General features: G+C 42.1%; 1 protein-coding gene across 1 annotated transcript in view; it reads right to left on the bottom strand.

The window, feature by feature from the left end:
- Positions 1-18,387, bottom strand: part of KDM4C (lysine demethylase 4C) — a gene marked incomplete at its 5' end in the record, with an annotated part of 705,351 nt that overhangs the window by 298,459 nt on the left and 388,505 nt on the right. Inside the window, one exon of the mRNA XM_082265152.1 lies at positions 5,619-5,742. Within this exon, the coding sequence (XP_082121278.1) occupies positions 5,619-5,742 (124 nt within the window). The remainder of the gene's footprint in view (positions 1-5,618; positions 5,743-18,387) is intronic.

Below are 18,387 nucleotides of genomic sequence, written 5' to 3'. Positions count from 1 at the left end.
TGGTACTCAAGGCCAACTTCTGACTAACGCCCTGTTGAAGAAAGGCTAGGATCTGAGCCACAGATAAGGATCGAGGATGAGCACCAATTGACTTCAAGAATTGTATACTTTTCATGTACGATGGTATATCTTGCTCAAAGTTGACTTCCTCACCTTCAACATAGTAGGGATTACTGATCCAGACAAACCTCTATCCCTCAGCACCTGGCTTTTAATAGCGAAGCCTTTAATACCAGCCACTGTAAAAGCAGAATGGTAGATCAGCCCCTGGGGATAACTGGTCCTCTCCGAGAGGTAGCCCCCCAAGGGACAGTCACCAGAAAGTTTGGAAGACCTTCGCCCTTGATTCCTCACAGGAGTCGCAGAAGAAGCATGAGCCGAGGATGATACTGGCTTTTCCGAACCCCTAGGACGCCAGCGGAACCTGTGACCTTGCCACGAATCTTGGCATCCTCCTGTGGAGTGGAACCTGCTGAAGGAGCTCCATGCAGGTCTGTACAAACAGAACTGTCTGGAAGGTGGACACCACCAGACCCAGAACCTGTTTGCAAGTTGGGAGAGAACTGTCTGTGTAAGAGCAGCCGGTCAATCACGAAGTTTGTCCAGAGGAAGGACTACCTTGGTCAGAATCAAAATCAGACCTAGGTAGATCAACTTCATGGATAGGGATAGGAGGGGACCTTAGGTAGTTTGGACGTCACCTGAGCTTTTGCAGGAATTATATGCGCACAAGGAGACTCAGGGCCTAAAAAAAGTCAAAATGGACATGCGCCTAGGGGTCTCCGCTGTACCCTCTGCGCTAGAACTAGGGGGAAGTCCAGCTCAACTGAGGGACTTGCAGGAGGTGGAAAATTGCAGGCAGGCCCGACCATCCCTGGTGGGTACCCGTGTCCCCCCAAACCGCACAATAGGGGGAGAGGAGGGACTGTACTTACCATTCCATGGTGCAAGTGACGCTCCACACAGAACTCCTCACCACCTAAGTGGGGGAGCTGTCGGCCAAGGGAACACTGCGACTCAGACCAGCGTCCGGTCATATGCGACCCTGCGAGACGTTTTAAATCGTGAGCCCGTGCCTATCCGTAAGGCTATGTCGCCGCTGACCAAGCACATAGCTGCGGTCTGCACACGCTTGCTGGCTGGGCTGGGGGGGGGGGGGCACTGAATCTAGATTATCCAGCCCGTCACCCAGCCTGGCAGTTGATTGTAGATCTTCCAGGAGAAAAAAGATGCATGGAGGGAGAAAATAATTGCTAGGACCAAGAGATCAAAGCAGGGAGCCTAGGTCTTTACTCCTGACTAGACAGATTAAAACTGAATACCTAGAGCAGAGAGGGGGTTATATTCCAGCTGAGGACAGCCCATGGGCGTAGCCAAGTGTTTTTTGTTCTGCCTAGTCCTACTCCTGGAGAAGGGAATATAACTCACTCGTTATGATTTATGGAGCGCTGTGTCTGTCGATGAACGAAAGAGAAAACACGAAGACCATTATAGATTGGAATTAAAATTCCTTGCCTGTGTTGATCAACAAAATGGGCAAAAAAAGAGGAAAAAACGAGGAAAAAAAACAAACGCATAGTAACTGGTCATGAAATGATAATCAAAAAAAAAAAAAGCAAAAAACGTGATACCACAGACAGTCAGAACTGTACTGGCACAACTAGAAACATGTCTGCAGATACAAAAGATGTAATTGACTGCCAGATAAAAACAACCAAATTGACTAAACTCCGGACAAAAGCATTCCCATAGAATAACACAATATACAAGCACACACAAATGCAAAAGTGTAGGGTTGGCTGGCTCCAGAACTATAGAACCCAAACATGGAAGCGGAGTGTCTGGACAGTGACGGACATTGGCTGATAAAACCTGTACATACGAATCAGAAAGCCATGCAGATATATACCTTTGTGGGCAAAGCAGAGCAACAGGGGCTAGCACTTTGGTGAAAACCGAGGTGCTGGGGACAAAGGGAAGAGCAACACATTGGTAATGATGTGAGCCCCATAGCAAAATCAAGGTAATGTTGATTTTTTTTTGTGTGTTGAGGTGGGGGGATTAGGGAGTAGGCCAACAGAAGCCAGGTAGTTTCCCGAATACAAGGAAGCGATGACTGAATTGGCAGCTTCCATGTGGATTTCTGTACCCAGGGGATGGTGTTGAGAACCTTTAGATCTAGTATGGGGAGGGGGATGCCACCATTTGGCCTTGGAACCTTTTTCTTTCTGGAACAATGGCTATTACCCTTTTGAGAGATAAGCTGCACCAGAGCAATGTGGAGGTCCACAAATCTTTGCAGGGACATTACTATATTTGAAAACTTCAAGCGGGGTAGAGCGAAGGGCACTAAAGTATGCTTGTAGGCCCTTGTATTGAGTCAGGTAACATGGATGTCATTTTCCCTGTAAACTAAGATACAGTAGAAGATAAAACAGGGGAGGAAATTACCCCTGATGCGATTAGAGAAGACCCTGAGAAGTGCTGTGGACTCAGGCAAGGAACAGTGGTCCAGACTATCAGTCTTAGGTCCCTTGGGGAGTACACTGCAAGATCCACCAGCACTGTTAGAGAATCGTAAACCTGGAAGGCCCCCAGAACTGCTGCTATTGCGTCACTGTCATTCTAGGTAAGGAAGCGAGGGAACGCTCACAAGGTGCACTCAAAAACTGATGCTCGATCAGAAGGGGTCAATGCCATCTGACCTGGACACTGGGCTCCATTTTCAAAAGCATCTCACATGCGGTATGTAGGTGTCCAGACATTTCCCTAAATACCATATACAATCCTGAAACTGTCAAGTCATTATACTGTTCTGCAATATAGATTGCAAAACACTCAATTCACAGAAGGAAGTAAATAAATAAATGCATGTGGTAATTAGGTAGTGATCAAGGCATGCAGTATTTATGGAGTGTGTACTAGTAATGTAGCGGTATTCATGGAGTGTTTACAATAAAAAACATGGTTGTTAAGGAGTGGGCAGCAGTCGCATCCTCAGCAACCGATGAGTCATTAGCTGTCAGCAGGGTTCCCGCCAGCAATGAAAAAAAGATTTTGAGGGGAAACCCCAAGCCAAATGAAAAAAAAAAATCCATACCAGGCCCTTATCCGAGCATGCAGCCAGGCAGGTCAGGAAAGGGGCGGGGGACGAGTGAGCGCCCCCGGCCCCCTGAACCATATTTAGGCCACATGCCCTTAAAATGAGGAAGGTACTTTGGGGCACAGGAGATTCTGCCCCATCCAAAGCACCTGGTTTCCATGTTGATGGGGACAAGGCCTCTTCCACCACAACCCTGGCAAGTAGTTGTGGGGGTCTGCAGGTGGGGGACAGGACTTATCTGAATCTGGAAGCCACCTTTTTTTTTTAACAGATCTTGTCAAAACCTGCCTACTGTCATTTTTAGACTACACATTTTTTGGTGAATGAGTAGAGGTACTATTTACCCCAAACTCATTTACAGGGGGGGATCTGGGAGCCTCTTGTTAAAGAGGGCTTTCAGGATTCCAATAAACCCCCACCCTCAGGCTCCGCAAAACCACCGCGGCTAGGGTTTTGGGGAAGAGGCCAGAGCACCGCCCCCCTGCCCCAAAGCACCCCCTCCATGTTGAGGGCATGTGGCCTGGTATAATTCAGGAGGGGGGCCAGCCCGCTCATCCCCACACCATTCCCTGACCCACCGGGCTGCATGCTCGGATAAGGGTCTGGTATAGATGTTTTGATGGGGGAGGGAACCCCATTCCATCTTTTTCTCCTTATTTTGTCATTGCCGTCAATTCTTTTTTTACATTCAGCTGTCAGCGGGAAACTCCTTTGACAGCTGATGACTCATTGGTTGTGAAGGATGCAGCGGCCGCCTGCTCCTTAACAAGGCAGTATTTACTACTGTAAATAAATACGCCGACTACCCCCAGGTGTCATATTACCACATGCTTTCTCTACTAAAATAACACATGACTTCATAAAAGAACTCATGCCATATTTTAGTAGCGTTTTTTTGTGAATGCCAAAAATTTTTGTGAAAAATGCTGAGCGGTATTTTACCGCATTTTTTAAGGTCCTCCGTAATGCTTTGTGAATGGAGCCTATTGTAAGACAACAGAGAGCCCAAACGCCCTGGGGATCATGGAGGTGTGCACAGACATAGGGAGATAGCAAGAAGGCAACAAGATCCCTGAACACACAGCAATATGGTGCATGCATGCACAATGGTAAGCCCAGAACGAGATTTGTGTGAGAGCACTAGGACCAAAGAGCTTACACAGCTGCAACAGAGGGCCACTAGAGCACCAAATTCAAAAAGAGCACAGCTATCCTCATCACCAGTTGTACAGCCAATAGTAGTGCAGCCTGAGCCATCATGTTAACCCATTAGGAGAAGAATCAGAGCAACGTACCATTATGCTTCCTACGCACCAGGGCCAAAAGGCCTAAGCCACCACAGCTGAAGCCCTGAGAGGCCCTGCAGTTCCTACAAAAGCACACTGGGAAAAGATATGTCAGATTCAAGGAACATGCCTCTTCCACGGAGTCTATAGGGGCAGAGTTCCACCAGACTGGTGTATCATGGCCCTGGACCTGAAAAGCACTCAGCAGCTGACTCACATGTTACCCAAAGGTATCTAGGGGAGTGCCTTCAGCAGAGCCTAGAGCTCAAGGACAGATTACAGGCCGACCCAGCTTCTTTTTCTTTGCGTATGGCTTTCAAGGAAATGCTGAGGATCAGCAAATCCGGTAAATTGCAAAACGACACCCATTCTGGCTCTACAGATCTCCTGAAGGAAGCAGCATAACCCAATGTACATTAATTACTTCCTCCTGTGCCCCTCAATGTACGATTAAGAAATGTATACACATACACTCCATATCCACTGGTAGCCGAGATAGAACTGTCACACTCAATATTAGCAGGTCTGTTTAGACTTCTCCTTAAAAAGCTGCAAATACATGATACCAAAATTCTACTCACTGATGCACCAGCCCTGCTACACGTTGCCCTACACCATGGCCTATGTTGCCTAGGGGCAAATGCAGCCCTGATCATAGGCCTTCTGGTAAGTATGATAAGTATGATGTAAGTGATGTGTACAGCGTCAGTCAGGCTTAAATACAAACTATCAAAAAAGGCAAGAGAGAGCTTTTTAAAATCATATCTATTTTACATTTATGGTCCTGCTTGTTTTAACATACTCATAATTTGCTTTAAAACAATAAAAGTACACAAAATTGACAGTCCTTATGTAGGGAATATTGAGGCATTGCCCAATACGGAGTTATGTTATGGTTATGTTTAACATAAAATTACATGTAGTTATGTACTGTATTGCGTATGGAAAACAAGGCTACATACCTGTGAAAACATTACACTTTCCCTTTAAACAATTCCAGTAGAAACCAGCTAGATTTTACCACCTACTGTAGCCCAGTAATTGAGAACATTGTTATATCTTTTTTTTTTTCCACAAAGGTGACAAGAGAAGATTACAAACAGGACTATGGCACCATTAATTGCAATCAACTGATTGAAATAGTTATATGCAGTGAGAAATGGAAAATTGAACAAAAAAATAAAAACACTCTGTGCACTCTTGTACATGGAAAGCTATAAACAGCATACCTTCATCACTTGCTTGATGTTTAACTACTGTCATAAGAGACCTAGAAGGAGGTTTACCCAGGGGAAGTCTCCAGCTCTTTGTTCTTTGTGGTCTTTTATCATTATTTTCAGCCCAAGTTGTGCTCTAAAACAGACAAAGCCAGACTGTTAGTCTGAAATACTAAAAATAACATCGCATTTAAAGAATGAAAGCTCTCCAGGATTAAGATAACTAAGTTCTCAGTTCTGTGTAACATTTATTCTCCTTTTCAAGTAACGATTGAAAAAAAACTCAAAGGATACAAGATGGGACCCTGTAGTACCATATCTCTGCTTTTACTGCTCTGATACTGTACACATACCAATATTTCAGCTACAGAAGAAATGTAAAAATCCTTATGCTAATGTTTATATCCTGGCAGAAGCAAAATGTCAATTGCATCTAAACAATCATCCAAGTGTCTAAGTAAAACAGAGAAGAGCAAGTAAAACTAAGTAATATACCAAAGTCTACTTTGGTATTAAGATTTCCAAATCATTTCTAGGATTAGAGCAAAATAAAGGACATAAGAGAATACACTTTTCAAATTTAACTAAGGACCTTTTATTAGGTCCATATTACGCTTAATATTTGTTTTAAAAGCTTGATGTGTGAATTTGACAAGTTAAAAGAGAATTAGCAAGTATTACCCCTACTATCAAATTTGTGCCTGTTTGGTCAATATATATCGGGTGGCCCATATAACATACAGTAGACTGTGCACCTATACTGGAAAATGGAAACAAAAATTACAACTCCTGTCAGGTTTTTATTGCTGTCTGTGCCCCCATTATGGAGATGCACCCTCCGTATTTTTCCTGCTTACTATTATCATTGAAAGTGAAAGTAAAAGAAAATCCCAAATTTTGGGTTGTCCCCAGAAAAGTAATTGAAGGGAAATGTTCCATTGGGGACACTAGTTCAGGAGACCTAGGGGTCCCCAATGAATTCCCTTAATTTGGAGGGATTTCCTCTCACTTCCTGTTTGGCTATGGGAGAGGAAGTGAAATCTCTGTAATGGGATACAGATGGCGAAAAAAAAAAAAAAAACACAACAGGGATTATTAACCCTCCCTTTCAAAATAAAAAGTATTGATTATAGTTCTAATTTAATCATTTTGTTCCCAAGAGTAATTACTGCCTGGATGTCAAAGCCAAATTTAGCAGTGCGTGGTAACTTGACTCTATAACTTAATAATAATAATAGTTCAGCCAGCTATAACCGACTTGTTTGTAAACAATGTCACGTGATAACTACGAATAAATGATTACATGATCAGAAGCCATGTTCATTAATTCTCACCTACTTTATCTGACCAGGCCACTGTTAAATGCAGTGCTGAGGCAACAATGTATTGATATTGTGCTGAGGGACGTTTAACCACTGAAGGACCGAAAGGTTTTACCGCCTTATTGACCAGGTAATTTTTTGCGATACGGCACCGCATTACTTTAACTGACAATTACACGGTCGTGCGATGCTGTACTTAAATAAAATTGATGTCCTTTTTTACCCACAAACAGAGCTTTCTTTTGGTGGTATTTGATCACCTCTGAGATTTTTATTTTTTGCGCCATAAACAAAAAAAGACAGACAATTCTAATATATATATATATATATATATATATTTACATTTTGCTATCAAACATTCCCAATAAAAAAATGTAAAAATCCAATTTTAGGCCAATATGTTTTCTGCTACAAATTTTTGGTAAAAAAAAATCCCAATAAGTGTATATTGATTGGTTTGTGCAAAAGTTACCGCGTCTACAAACTAGGAGAAAGATTTATGTCATTTTTATTTTTTATTTTTTTTTTTTAATAGTAATGGCGGTGATCAGTGATTTTTAGCAGGACTGTGACATTGGGGCAGACAGATCGGACACCCAACATTTTTGACACTTTTGGGGGGACCAGTGACATTACTACAGTAATCAGTGCTAAAAATATGCACTGTTACTGTACTGACACTGGCAGAAAAGGAGTTCACACCAGGAGTGCTCAAAGGGTTAAATGTGTGCCTAGGGGGTGCTTTCTAAATGTGTAGGGGATGGCCTCACTGGATGAATACAGAAATCTGTGTTCCTTAATAGGAGCAACAGGGGATCCCTGTGTTCATCGCAGACAGAAATTTACATCGGCACTGTTGCCTTTTGTTCTGTGTACCTGTGCATACACCCCAATTATTTTCGTAGCATGCACCTATACACATCTAGATGCAGAGAGCTCTTTACACAAAAGAGGTAGTTCAATCAGCAATACACATTTATTGAATGGGTTACATAATATATATATACATATATACAAATTACACACTAAACAGTATTTACAACACATTGTTAGTACAGATCTCCTGGCTTTCAAGGTTTTTAACAAATTACCCACAATAGCCCTATTTACATTACCATGTACGTATTGAGCATGGAGTTAAGTTACCTTTTCACTTCAGGCATGGTGCCTGCAGTGTGTATTCAAACACTAAAGAGAAAAAGCATGTATACATTCTAAGTGTGAGAGGTATAGTCTATATTTACCATCCCCAGTATCTTCATCCTAGTCTGCTTGCCAGAGAGTGATTTCTCTCCTCAGCTATATTAATATAGACCCATCTCGCCTTGCTCAGAGCCATTCTGATTGGTGTACCCTATATTTAGCATGACTCAGCCTCTCGATAGCCCTCCTCTCTGGGTGGGGATTAATCATGTTAGGTCATCTCCTGGGCCAAATTGTCCATCCTTGGACAGCCAACCAACTTCATTACATATCTAAAGACACAGTCTTTGAAGTAGAGGGCTATATAAAGGAATGACCTGTCATGGAAGATTATCAATTATTTTCTGGCCCCGTAATGTCTGGGGAAAGGGAACATAATTACGGGCTGTACTACCATTTGTTTATCAGTGTAAATAGCAGACCCCTCCTAGGTTTCCCAGGCATGCATTTCAAACATACTTATCCATTTGAAATCAATACTCAATATCTTGAAAAAAATATTTACATCCATCTATTTACAATTATTATAGGAGATTTATGCATAACTCCTCATCCTCACAACACGGTAAGGTAGATTACGCCTAAACTCCATATGGCAACAGATGCCCGCTTGGGGCCTGCAGAAAGCAAAGGCCCCACATAACATAATAGTTTAGGTGTAATCTCCTTTTGAGCGTTTGTCACTCTATCTGAAATAAAACTAGTTGAAAAAAAAAAAAAAAACTCTATGAACTCTCCGTCTCTACAGACCTACATTCCTGGATCTCAGTGTCAGCAGTTCATTACTTGTTCTGGATGTAATACCTCCATAATGATGGAAGGAAAAAAAAAAATACTAAGAGTCCAAACCACACAAAAAAAAAAATGAGGATAAGAGTTCTCAATAGTCCAATAATAATAGTATGAAAGTCCATAATGCAAATCTGGTCCCGTTGCTCTTGCTTCTGGGACGGCCTTCCATGGAGATTCCAAATGGAGAAAGCGTATTCCGTATAAGGCTATGGACCAGCTTTCCTGGCTTTCTGTGATTATACTTTATTATTGTGGACAAAGGTAGGGAGATAAACACGTGTACTTTTCCGACATGTGCATTCAAATGACTGCTTATCTTGTAATTTTGAGTAGTAAGGACCTTTGTTTAGCCTTGCTATAGATTTACTGTGACCTTATAGTGAGACCCTTTTTCATTGAAATGTTTATCAATTTGAATGGTTACCCCCTTCAGCCAGGTGCTTCTAGATTTTCATCACCCCCTTTATTCATCCATTGTCATATGCCTGCAGATAACTCTGCCCTGCCTTCTGCTGGTTACCACTGTGTGGTGTGTGACCCTTCAAGTCTCCAGGGGGTTCTGTTGCTACCCGCAACTCACCACTGACTCCGTTTACTGAAACTGTGTTCAGTTATCCAAACCCCGGTGGGCTCTTCGCTGGTGCCGCACAAATGTGCACGTAGTTTCGTCCTTTGCTAGCATATGTAGCTACTGTAGGAGTCATGCCTTTTGGCAGGCTGTGAGACAGAGGTCATTCCTTTAGCAGGCTCCGAACAGAGTAGGCAGTGTCAACCAAGCAGACAAAATGACGTAATGTCAGAATGCAGATAAGTGTGATGTCACCAGTTACTCGTGGCTTCGGGAATCACTAAACTAAATTACATTACTTTTAAGTACAATTGTACTATACCAGGTCAGCTATTTGCCAATCACTATGAGTCTCACAAGTCCCAGTATATCTATATGATATGCAAGCGATGCTCTTTGAACTTAATCATGGCACCAAAGAAAATTGACAAATGATTTTAATTTGGAGAGAAAGAAAAAAAACTGACTACATGTGATGACTGCCACATATTTGAGCTGTAGAGCGGACTTTGTGTACCATGTACAAAAAAAAACAATTGTTGAGTGACTGTTGCCCAAAACCTGGTGTTATTGTTCCTATTGCCATAGTTGGTAATAGCTAAATGACAAGAGGGAGCTTCAATAAATGTATACAACACAATTATTCCATGGTGGAAGGGATACAAAACTGTTGTGAACTGGCCCATAAACACAATGCTCTAGGGAAGCTTTAATATGCTATACCAATATTTCAATGTTGTCACTATAATGTTCCCCATACTCCCCTCTTTTTTTTTTTTTTATAGCAAAAACCAAAAATATGGAATCACCCTACAAATTAAGGTGATAAAGGAAAGAAAGAGAAATAGTTACCAAAAAAATTAGAATAAAAAAATTAAAAATAAAATCAATAATAAACAAATATGTAAAAATTAAAATAAAAAAAAATGATATTAGAAAAAAAAGGAAATAAAGATAAAAAAAAATTAATAAAAAAATGTACAGATTTGGTGCTGGCTCTCCAAAACCTTTGCCCTACACCTTTCTCTTTTTACAGAGAAATGAAGTGGTATGTTTGTTCAAAACAAAAAAAAAAAAAGCAAAATGCTCGTAAAAAAAAAAAAAAAAAAAAAAAAAGCCTAAAAATCACGGTAAAAATTGTGGTAAAAATCGTGGTAAAAAAAAAAAACGCACGAAAACGCTACGCTCAAGTGTGATTGCAGCCTTAATCTCATTCTAATGCCTCTGGACTCTTCGAGTACAAATTCTTTACTATATTTAGCTTTTGGCTTACTGTATACCCCTAAAGTTATGTGTTACTCAGTAAATTAACAATAGGCTCCCTATTGATTACACGCTGTACAACACAGCTATTAATTATAGCCCATTTCTATATTAAGCATATACATTTTTAGCATCCAAATGAAACCCTTCCTTAGTGTGCCTTTTGTAAATATTGCACCCTCTGAGATATTGCTGAAAGAGACCACCAATTTTATGTCCCTTCATGGTCGCCATTTTGTTGCCTTTTGTTCTGTGTACCTGTGCATACACCCCAATTATTTTCGTAGCATGCACCTATACACATCTAGATGCAGAGAGCTCTTTACACAAAAGAGGTAGTTCAATCAGCAATACACATTTATTGAATGGGTTACATAATATATATATACATATATACAAATTACACACTAAACAGTATTTACAACACATTGTTAGTACAGATCTCCTGGCTTTCAAGGTTTTTAACAAATTACCCACAATAGCCCTATTTACATTACCATGTACGTATTGAGCATGGAGTTAAGTTACCTTTTCACTTCAGGCATGATGCCTGCAGTGTGTATTCAAACACTAAAGAGAAAAAGCATGTATACATTCTAAGTGTGAGAGTCTATATTTACTATAGTCCAGCCGTCACTAAATGGCGGCCCGCGGTCCAGGAGCGGCCCGCACGATGCTTCCGCCCGGACCCGTCAGGCCGCCACTGTAAGTAGTTATTAGTTTGCTGGGACCGCGGGTGTCCCAGCAACCAGTGACATTACGTGTGTGCGCCCCGCCCCCTGCTTCTTTCTTCGGCTCCCTCCCAGCCAGCCGCGAGTTGGGGCGTGACGTCACGAGCGGGCCCCGCCCCCTGCTTCTTTCTTCGGCTTCCTCCCAGCCAGCCGTGAGTTGGGGCGTGACGTCACGAGCGGGCCCCGCCCCCCTGCTCCTAACTGCGGCTCCTGACTCTGACACTCAGCCTAGCCGCGAGCACGCCCTGCCCCTCTGATGTTCGCTGCTCCTGGCTCCCGCATTTTCTGCTCCCAAAGGTATGTGGGGCACATTTTTATAAAATGCAGACTGATGGGCATATTTTGTTAAGGGGCACACATTTGTGTCCATTAGAGTGCCCCATAAAATATGCCTATTAGAGTCCCCCCTAGCATAAAATGTGCCCATCAGCGTGCGCCTTATTTTATGTTAAGGGTCACGCTGATGGGCAAATTTTATGTTAAGGGGCACTCTAATAGGCATATTTTATGTTAAGGGGAACTCTAATGGGCATATTTTATGTTAAGAGCAACGCTGATGGACACGTTTGTTTTGTTACGTTTTGTTTTGCCCATCAGCGTGCCCCTTAACATAAAATGTTCCCATTAGAGTGCCCCTTAACATAAAATGTTCCCATTAGAGTGCCCCATATGTTAAGGGGCACTCTAATGGGAACATTTTATGTTAAGGGGCACTCTAATGGGAACATTTTATGTTAAGGGGCACTCTAATGGGAACATTTTATGTTAAGGGGCACGCTGATGGGCAAAACAAAACGTGTCCATCAGCGTTGCTCTTAACATAAAATATGCCCATTAGAGTTCCCCTTAACATAAAATATGCCCATCAGAATGCCGCCTAACATAAAATGTGCCCATCAAAGTGCCCCTAACATAAAATGTGCCCATCAGAATGCCCCCTAACATAAAATGTGCCCATCAAAGTGCCCCCTTACATAAAATGTGCCCATCAGCGTTCCCCTTATTTTATGTTAGGGTCACACTGATGGGCATATTTTATGTTAAGGGGCATGCTGATGGGCAAATTTTATGCTAAGGGTCACGCCGATGGGCACATTTTATGCTAGGGGGCACGCTGATGGGCAAATTTTATGCTAAGGGTCACGCTGATGGGCACATTTTATGTTAGGGGGCACTCTGATGGGCACATTTTATGTTAAGGGGCACTTTAATGGACATATTTTATGTTAAGAGCAACACTGATGGACACGTTTTGTTTTGCCCATCAGTGTGCCCCCTAACAAAATGTGCCCATCAGAGTGCCCCCTAACATAAAATGTGCCCATCAGCGTGCCCCCTAACATAAAATGTGCCCATCAGAGTGCCCCCTAACATAAAATGTGCCCATCAGCGTGCTCCTTATTTTATGTTAAGGGGCACGCTGATGGACACATTTTATGTTAGGGGGCACTCAAATGGGCATATTTTATGTTAAGAGCAACGCTGATGGACACGTTTTTGTTTTGCCCATCTTTCTGAGTCATAGCTCAGACTTCAGATTCGGACCTCGGCCCAAAGAAAATTTTAGCGAACGGACCTCCTTGAATTTTAATTCATTACCCCTGCTATAGTCTATATTTACCATCCCCAGTATCTTCATCCTAGTCTGCTTGCCAGAGAGTGATTTCTCTCCTCAGCTATATTAATATAGACCCATCTCGCCTTGCTCAGAGCCATTCTGATTGGTGTACCCTATATTTAGCATGACTCAGCCTCTCGATAGCCCTCCTCTCTGGGTGGGGATTAATCATGTTAGGTCATCTCCTGGGCCAAATTGTCCATCCTTGGACAGCCAACCAACTTCATTACATATCTAAAGACACAGTCTTTGAAGTAGAGGGCTATATAAAAGGAATGACCTGTCATGGAAGATTATCAATTATTTTCTGGCCCCGTAATGTCTGGGGAAAGGGAACATAATTACGGGCTGTACTACCGTTTGTTTATCAGTGTAAATAGCAGACCCCTCCTAGGTTTCCCAGGCATGCATTTCAAACATACTTATCCATTTGAAATCAATACTCAATATCTTGAAAAATATTTACATCCATCTATTTACAATTATTATAGGAGATTTATGCATAACTCCTCATCCTCACAACACGGTAAGGTAGATTACGCCTAAACTCCATATGGCAACAGGCACACTGCCACTCTGTCCCCATGGGGATCAATCGTGGGTGCCCGGTGGACATCGCATCCGCCGGACCTGCTGATTGCCCCCCTCAAGCCAATCTGTGTAAGCCTCTGGCGGCGCACACGCGCCCAGACTAACTGTTACACGAAGCGATGTATATGTATGTTGTTTGTGTAACAGAGCCGACCTGCCGCAGTATAACTACGGCGGCTGGCCAGCAAGTGGTAAATACATATTGCAGGTAAGTGATGAATGTATTTTTTAAAAATTCCATTTGTCTACATATAATAAAAAATGCATGCTTCCAAGTATGTATATATAGCCATCAGCCTATGTCCAGGCTATGAAAAGGGAATTTCTTTGGGGTTCTTTGGAGTAGGGCACAAAGATGGAATAATTATATATTCGCTAAGGTGGAAGTCTGATAACCACCGCGGGAAGCAAGGAAACTGGATGAAACAGGGAGCCTTGGGCCAGTAAGTCTGGTCTGTTTGGAAGAAGCCAAAGCTTGTCTGCCAGAAGTCTGAGCCTGTCAGTGTGTCACATTCTTCTGGGCCAATTTGGTGCAATGACAGTCACCAAAATCTTTCCTCGTATATCTTGTGCAAAAGTCGAGGGAAGATCTTCATCAATGGAAAGGCATAAACCAGCTTGAATCCAAGGAGTCACCAGAACGTCCACTGCTAAGGCCAGAGGATCCCTGGTCTTGACCTGTCTTACAATTGTCCACTCCTGGTATGTGGATAGCTGAGAGAGCAGGAATGTAAGTTCTGGCCCATAAGAATATCAGACTTGTTTCTTTTAGGGCAGCCTGACTTCTGAGCAAAATGTTTAAATAGAAAGGTAATCCAATAAAATTAAAACCACATTTTTAATTTAAATAAACAATAAAAAGATAATTGGGAGTTATAATCACTGTGCTGATAGCACCCTAGATCCAGAGGAAACCAGACAATCCACGAAACTCGTGGACCAACGCAATTCATTTTGGACGCTGACTCCTGGCTATTTATGTTTTATCTTTATATATTTATGTGTACGATGATTTTCAGGGTTTTTGGGCAAAAAAATAACGTTGTTATAATTTTTTTGGTGAAAATTGGTTCATATATATGGGCCTGGTGGCATATCTGTAGAATCCCTTTCTACTTGAACTTTTGCTGTATATTATATTTGGGATGATGCCCTGGCTTAGATGGTGCAATTAGATATTGTTGGTTCCACCACCCATTATGTACATTATGTAAGAGAGGGAATGACTTATAGCACTTCTCTCATGGTTTATGTAGGCCAATGTTATGACATTGTCTGATTGCACCCTGACTGAGTGACAATGCAGAAGACAGGTCCAGTGTTGTAAAGATCTTGGTTCTAGAATGTTGATGGTAAGTTTCAACTCCTGTGAGTACCAAGTTCCCTTGGTTCTAGAATGTTGATAGGAAGTTTCAATTCCTGTGAGTACCAAGTTCCCTAGAGTCATAGAACTGTAAACTCCCTCCCTACCTTCCAGGACATATGAAAGAAGGACTTTCCCAACTCCAAGGCAGGACTGGAGATCCACTACAAATGATCAGATTGTTTTTTCCATGTCACTAGCATGTTGGATTGAAGAGAGAAACTAGGCAAACAGAACGGCCTAGAATGTGGCTACCAGGAAAACCCTGAACCCTCATGCAGAAGCGAACTGAGGGTAGTAGTTTTGACCTAAAAGTTCTCGTGTGGGACCTTATGGAAGTAATCTTCTCTGGAAGGAAAACTCTGGTTTGGGCTGTGTCCAAGATAAGACTCAGGTAATCCAAACAGTGTGAGGGCCGGACAGCAGACTTTGGAAGGTGCATTATAGAGACAACGATTCATAAATTATAAAGGAACTGAATCATCCTTTGGATTTGTGGCTACTAGTCCTTCAGTAGAAGGTTGTCAAGGTAAACTGTGACAAATGCATTGGGTTCATAAAAAAGGCAGGAGGGCAAACACATTTGTGTACATTCTGGGTGAAGAAGAGAGCCCGAAGGGTAGTGCTAAAATTTTTAAGTGTTGTTTTCCCACAGGAGAATGCAGAAAGCGTAAATGTGAGTTTGGTCTGGAGCTGGCATTTGGGAAAGCAAAAAATGATGAGGGGACAGAGACGGAAACTCCATTTTACCCCTTTTAAATGGCCGGTTGGATTCAGAGGACCAGTGTTTCCTGAATCCAGACTGGTGCAAATGCCAACAGATGCTCCCCTACTCCTAAGAGTGGGGAACGGACCTTTATTCTGAACAGGGCTTCTGGGCAGGCTTGGTGTACTTGGGTTTCTTCTAGTAGGTAAAAGCACCTTTCTGCCAAGATGAAGCAAATTCTACTAACCTCAACTAAAAAAAAAAAAAAAACAATGCTACAATGCTGAGGGCTACAGCTGTATTTGTTTTAAGACAGCAGGGTCCTCAAAGAAAGGTTTATGTGCTTTATTTATATGTCCTATTAAGTCAGCAATAGTCTGGGAAATGAACACAGCAGCAAACACTGGCTGCCAGGAGGGGCCTGCAGGGACAACGGGTCTTTAAGAGTGCTTCCAGTCATTTATCAACAGAATCTGTAAACAAAGAGCACCCTTAATAGGAACTATAAGGTATTAATGGAGAACTGAAAAGGCAGGTTCCACTACCAGAACAGCACATGTCTTCTTAGGGTGCATTCGTACTCGGGCTGGTTTAAAGGATAAAGTTCCCCTTTTTGGGCAGAATTTCATTTTTCATAATAAATTGAAGTGTTTTCCAATGGCATTTCTGGCCCAGCTATCCCCATGTGCTTTTCGCTCACTTCCCTTATCCATGGGAGGTTTGAAATCTTGTCAGTTTATTTGAATTTTTTAAATGATTTTCAGATTTCATCACTTCCTGTAGATTCTACTCAGCATTCACTTCCTGTAAGCCATCTCAAAGAAGCCTTCCTTCTTGTAACAGGGAAGAGTGTGTGATAGGGTGTGTTCACCAGTCTGGATAACACCTCCCTTATTACAATACCACCTTTCACACACTTCCTATACAATCTCCTTTAGATCTCCTATTAGCTAAGTAGTAAATTTGATACAAATGTAATGGATTGTTCAGGTGTGTCTTTCTATCCCAAAATTCTAGTATATTTAAAGGAAATTGTACAGAGATTTTCAGAGAATTCTCCATAGGACAAGGATTTGGGCTGCTCCTCAAAAAATACACAAATAATTTGTGCTTGTATTGGAAGAGTCTTTGAGTTGTTTTAATGCTGAGGCTTGCTGAGGCTTGCTTAGGCTGTGGTGAGTCATGTGTTGTTAGGGAAAGACTATTGCCCACCACATCACCTAGTGTTTCCATAGCAGAAAGCATTTGACAAAGCTTGTACCTCAAAAAATGCAGGGATAGAAAAATAATTTGCAGCCTCTGCTACAAAATTAGGGTCCTCAATAATATCCTCAAGAAAATCAGGATTAAGGGAATAGAGGACACACAGCCTTTTTGGCGTACAGAAACCAAAGATTCTTAGCCTCTTCACCACCACACTATAGCCATATGACAGCTACAACGCGGTCGGATATTTCCAGGAGGGTGTCTATTGACGTCCTCCCTTGACCGTGCTTCCTGCATGCATCGTTACTAGTGCAGGTATTGCCAGCGGTCACTGACAGGGGACAGAACAAATGATCACTTCCTGGACTTCTGTTGCTCCTTCAGATTCACTCCATAGGAGCATGCTGTAGAAGCAAATGTAAACTTTATGAGATCCATTTAAAAAACGGTCGCTGGATAATTGACATGCACATTCGTGCAGCCCTGATTAATTTTCTGTAATTTTATTTTCTACGATTGTCATCTTCATCTAATGGCCAAATGTGGTATATTTTCTCATTTAGGTAGATTAGAAAACTATGTGAATTAATCTATTACAGAAAATACAGAGAAACTATGAAGAAAATTAAGTGTAAAAAAATATTTATATATATATATATATATATATATATATATATATATACACACATACATACATATATATATATATATATACATACACACACACATACATTAAAGGGTAATGCACTATTAGTCCCTTTCTTTCCTTTGGGGAATGCATCTTTGGGCCATTTCATCTTGAGCCCAGCAAGTTTTTTTTCTGGATGCTGTGGGTGGATGGATGGAGGATCCTCAAGGAGAGTGCTCTACCTCTTCAGTCCTGCTAACACGGGATCATCTACCTACTTTGCTTGAAGTTTTTACCTCCATCTCTGGTAAGAGTCCATCTTTATCACTGGGCGTTATTTTATTATCAGATTGTCAAGTTTAGTTAGAGGCTCTGTTTTGTCTAAAGCCCCGTACACACGTACCGATTGTCGGCCGCAAATATTCGGCCGCCGACCGATCGGCCGATTGTAGGCTTGTTAGTATGAAGCTTCCGACAGCCGACAGTGCATTTTTGGCCAAACAGACTCTGTCGTGCAGGCATTAAAATTTTTGTAGGCCAACACCAGAACGGCCGATTGTTCGCCAGTCTGTACAGATTTTGGCCGACAGACAGCAGATTTGCAAGACTGGGCATGCTCAGAAAAGAAAAAAACACACGGAAAGTTAACCATCGCATGACATCGCTTCTGCAGTCGGCTGTTGTTGGCCAACAAAATTCGTGTGCAGTCTTTTGCAGTTTTCAACAGACACGACAGCCCTGGACAAATGACGGCTGATCGTTCGGCCGACGATCGGTACGTGTGTACGGG

Source organism: Pelophylax lessonae (genome assembly GCF_965119305.1).
Source record: "Pelophylax lessonae genome assembly, chromosome: 1".
Taxonomy (NCBI): domain Eukaryota; kingdom Metazoa; phylum Chordata; class Amphibia; order Anura; family Ranidae; genus Pelophylax; species Pelophylax lessonae.
This window is presented reverse-complemented; position numbering and strand designations above follow the sequence as displayed.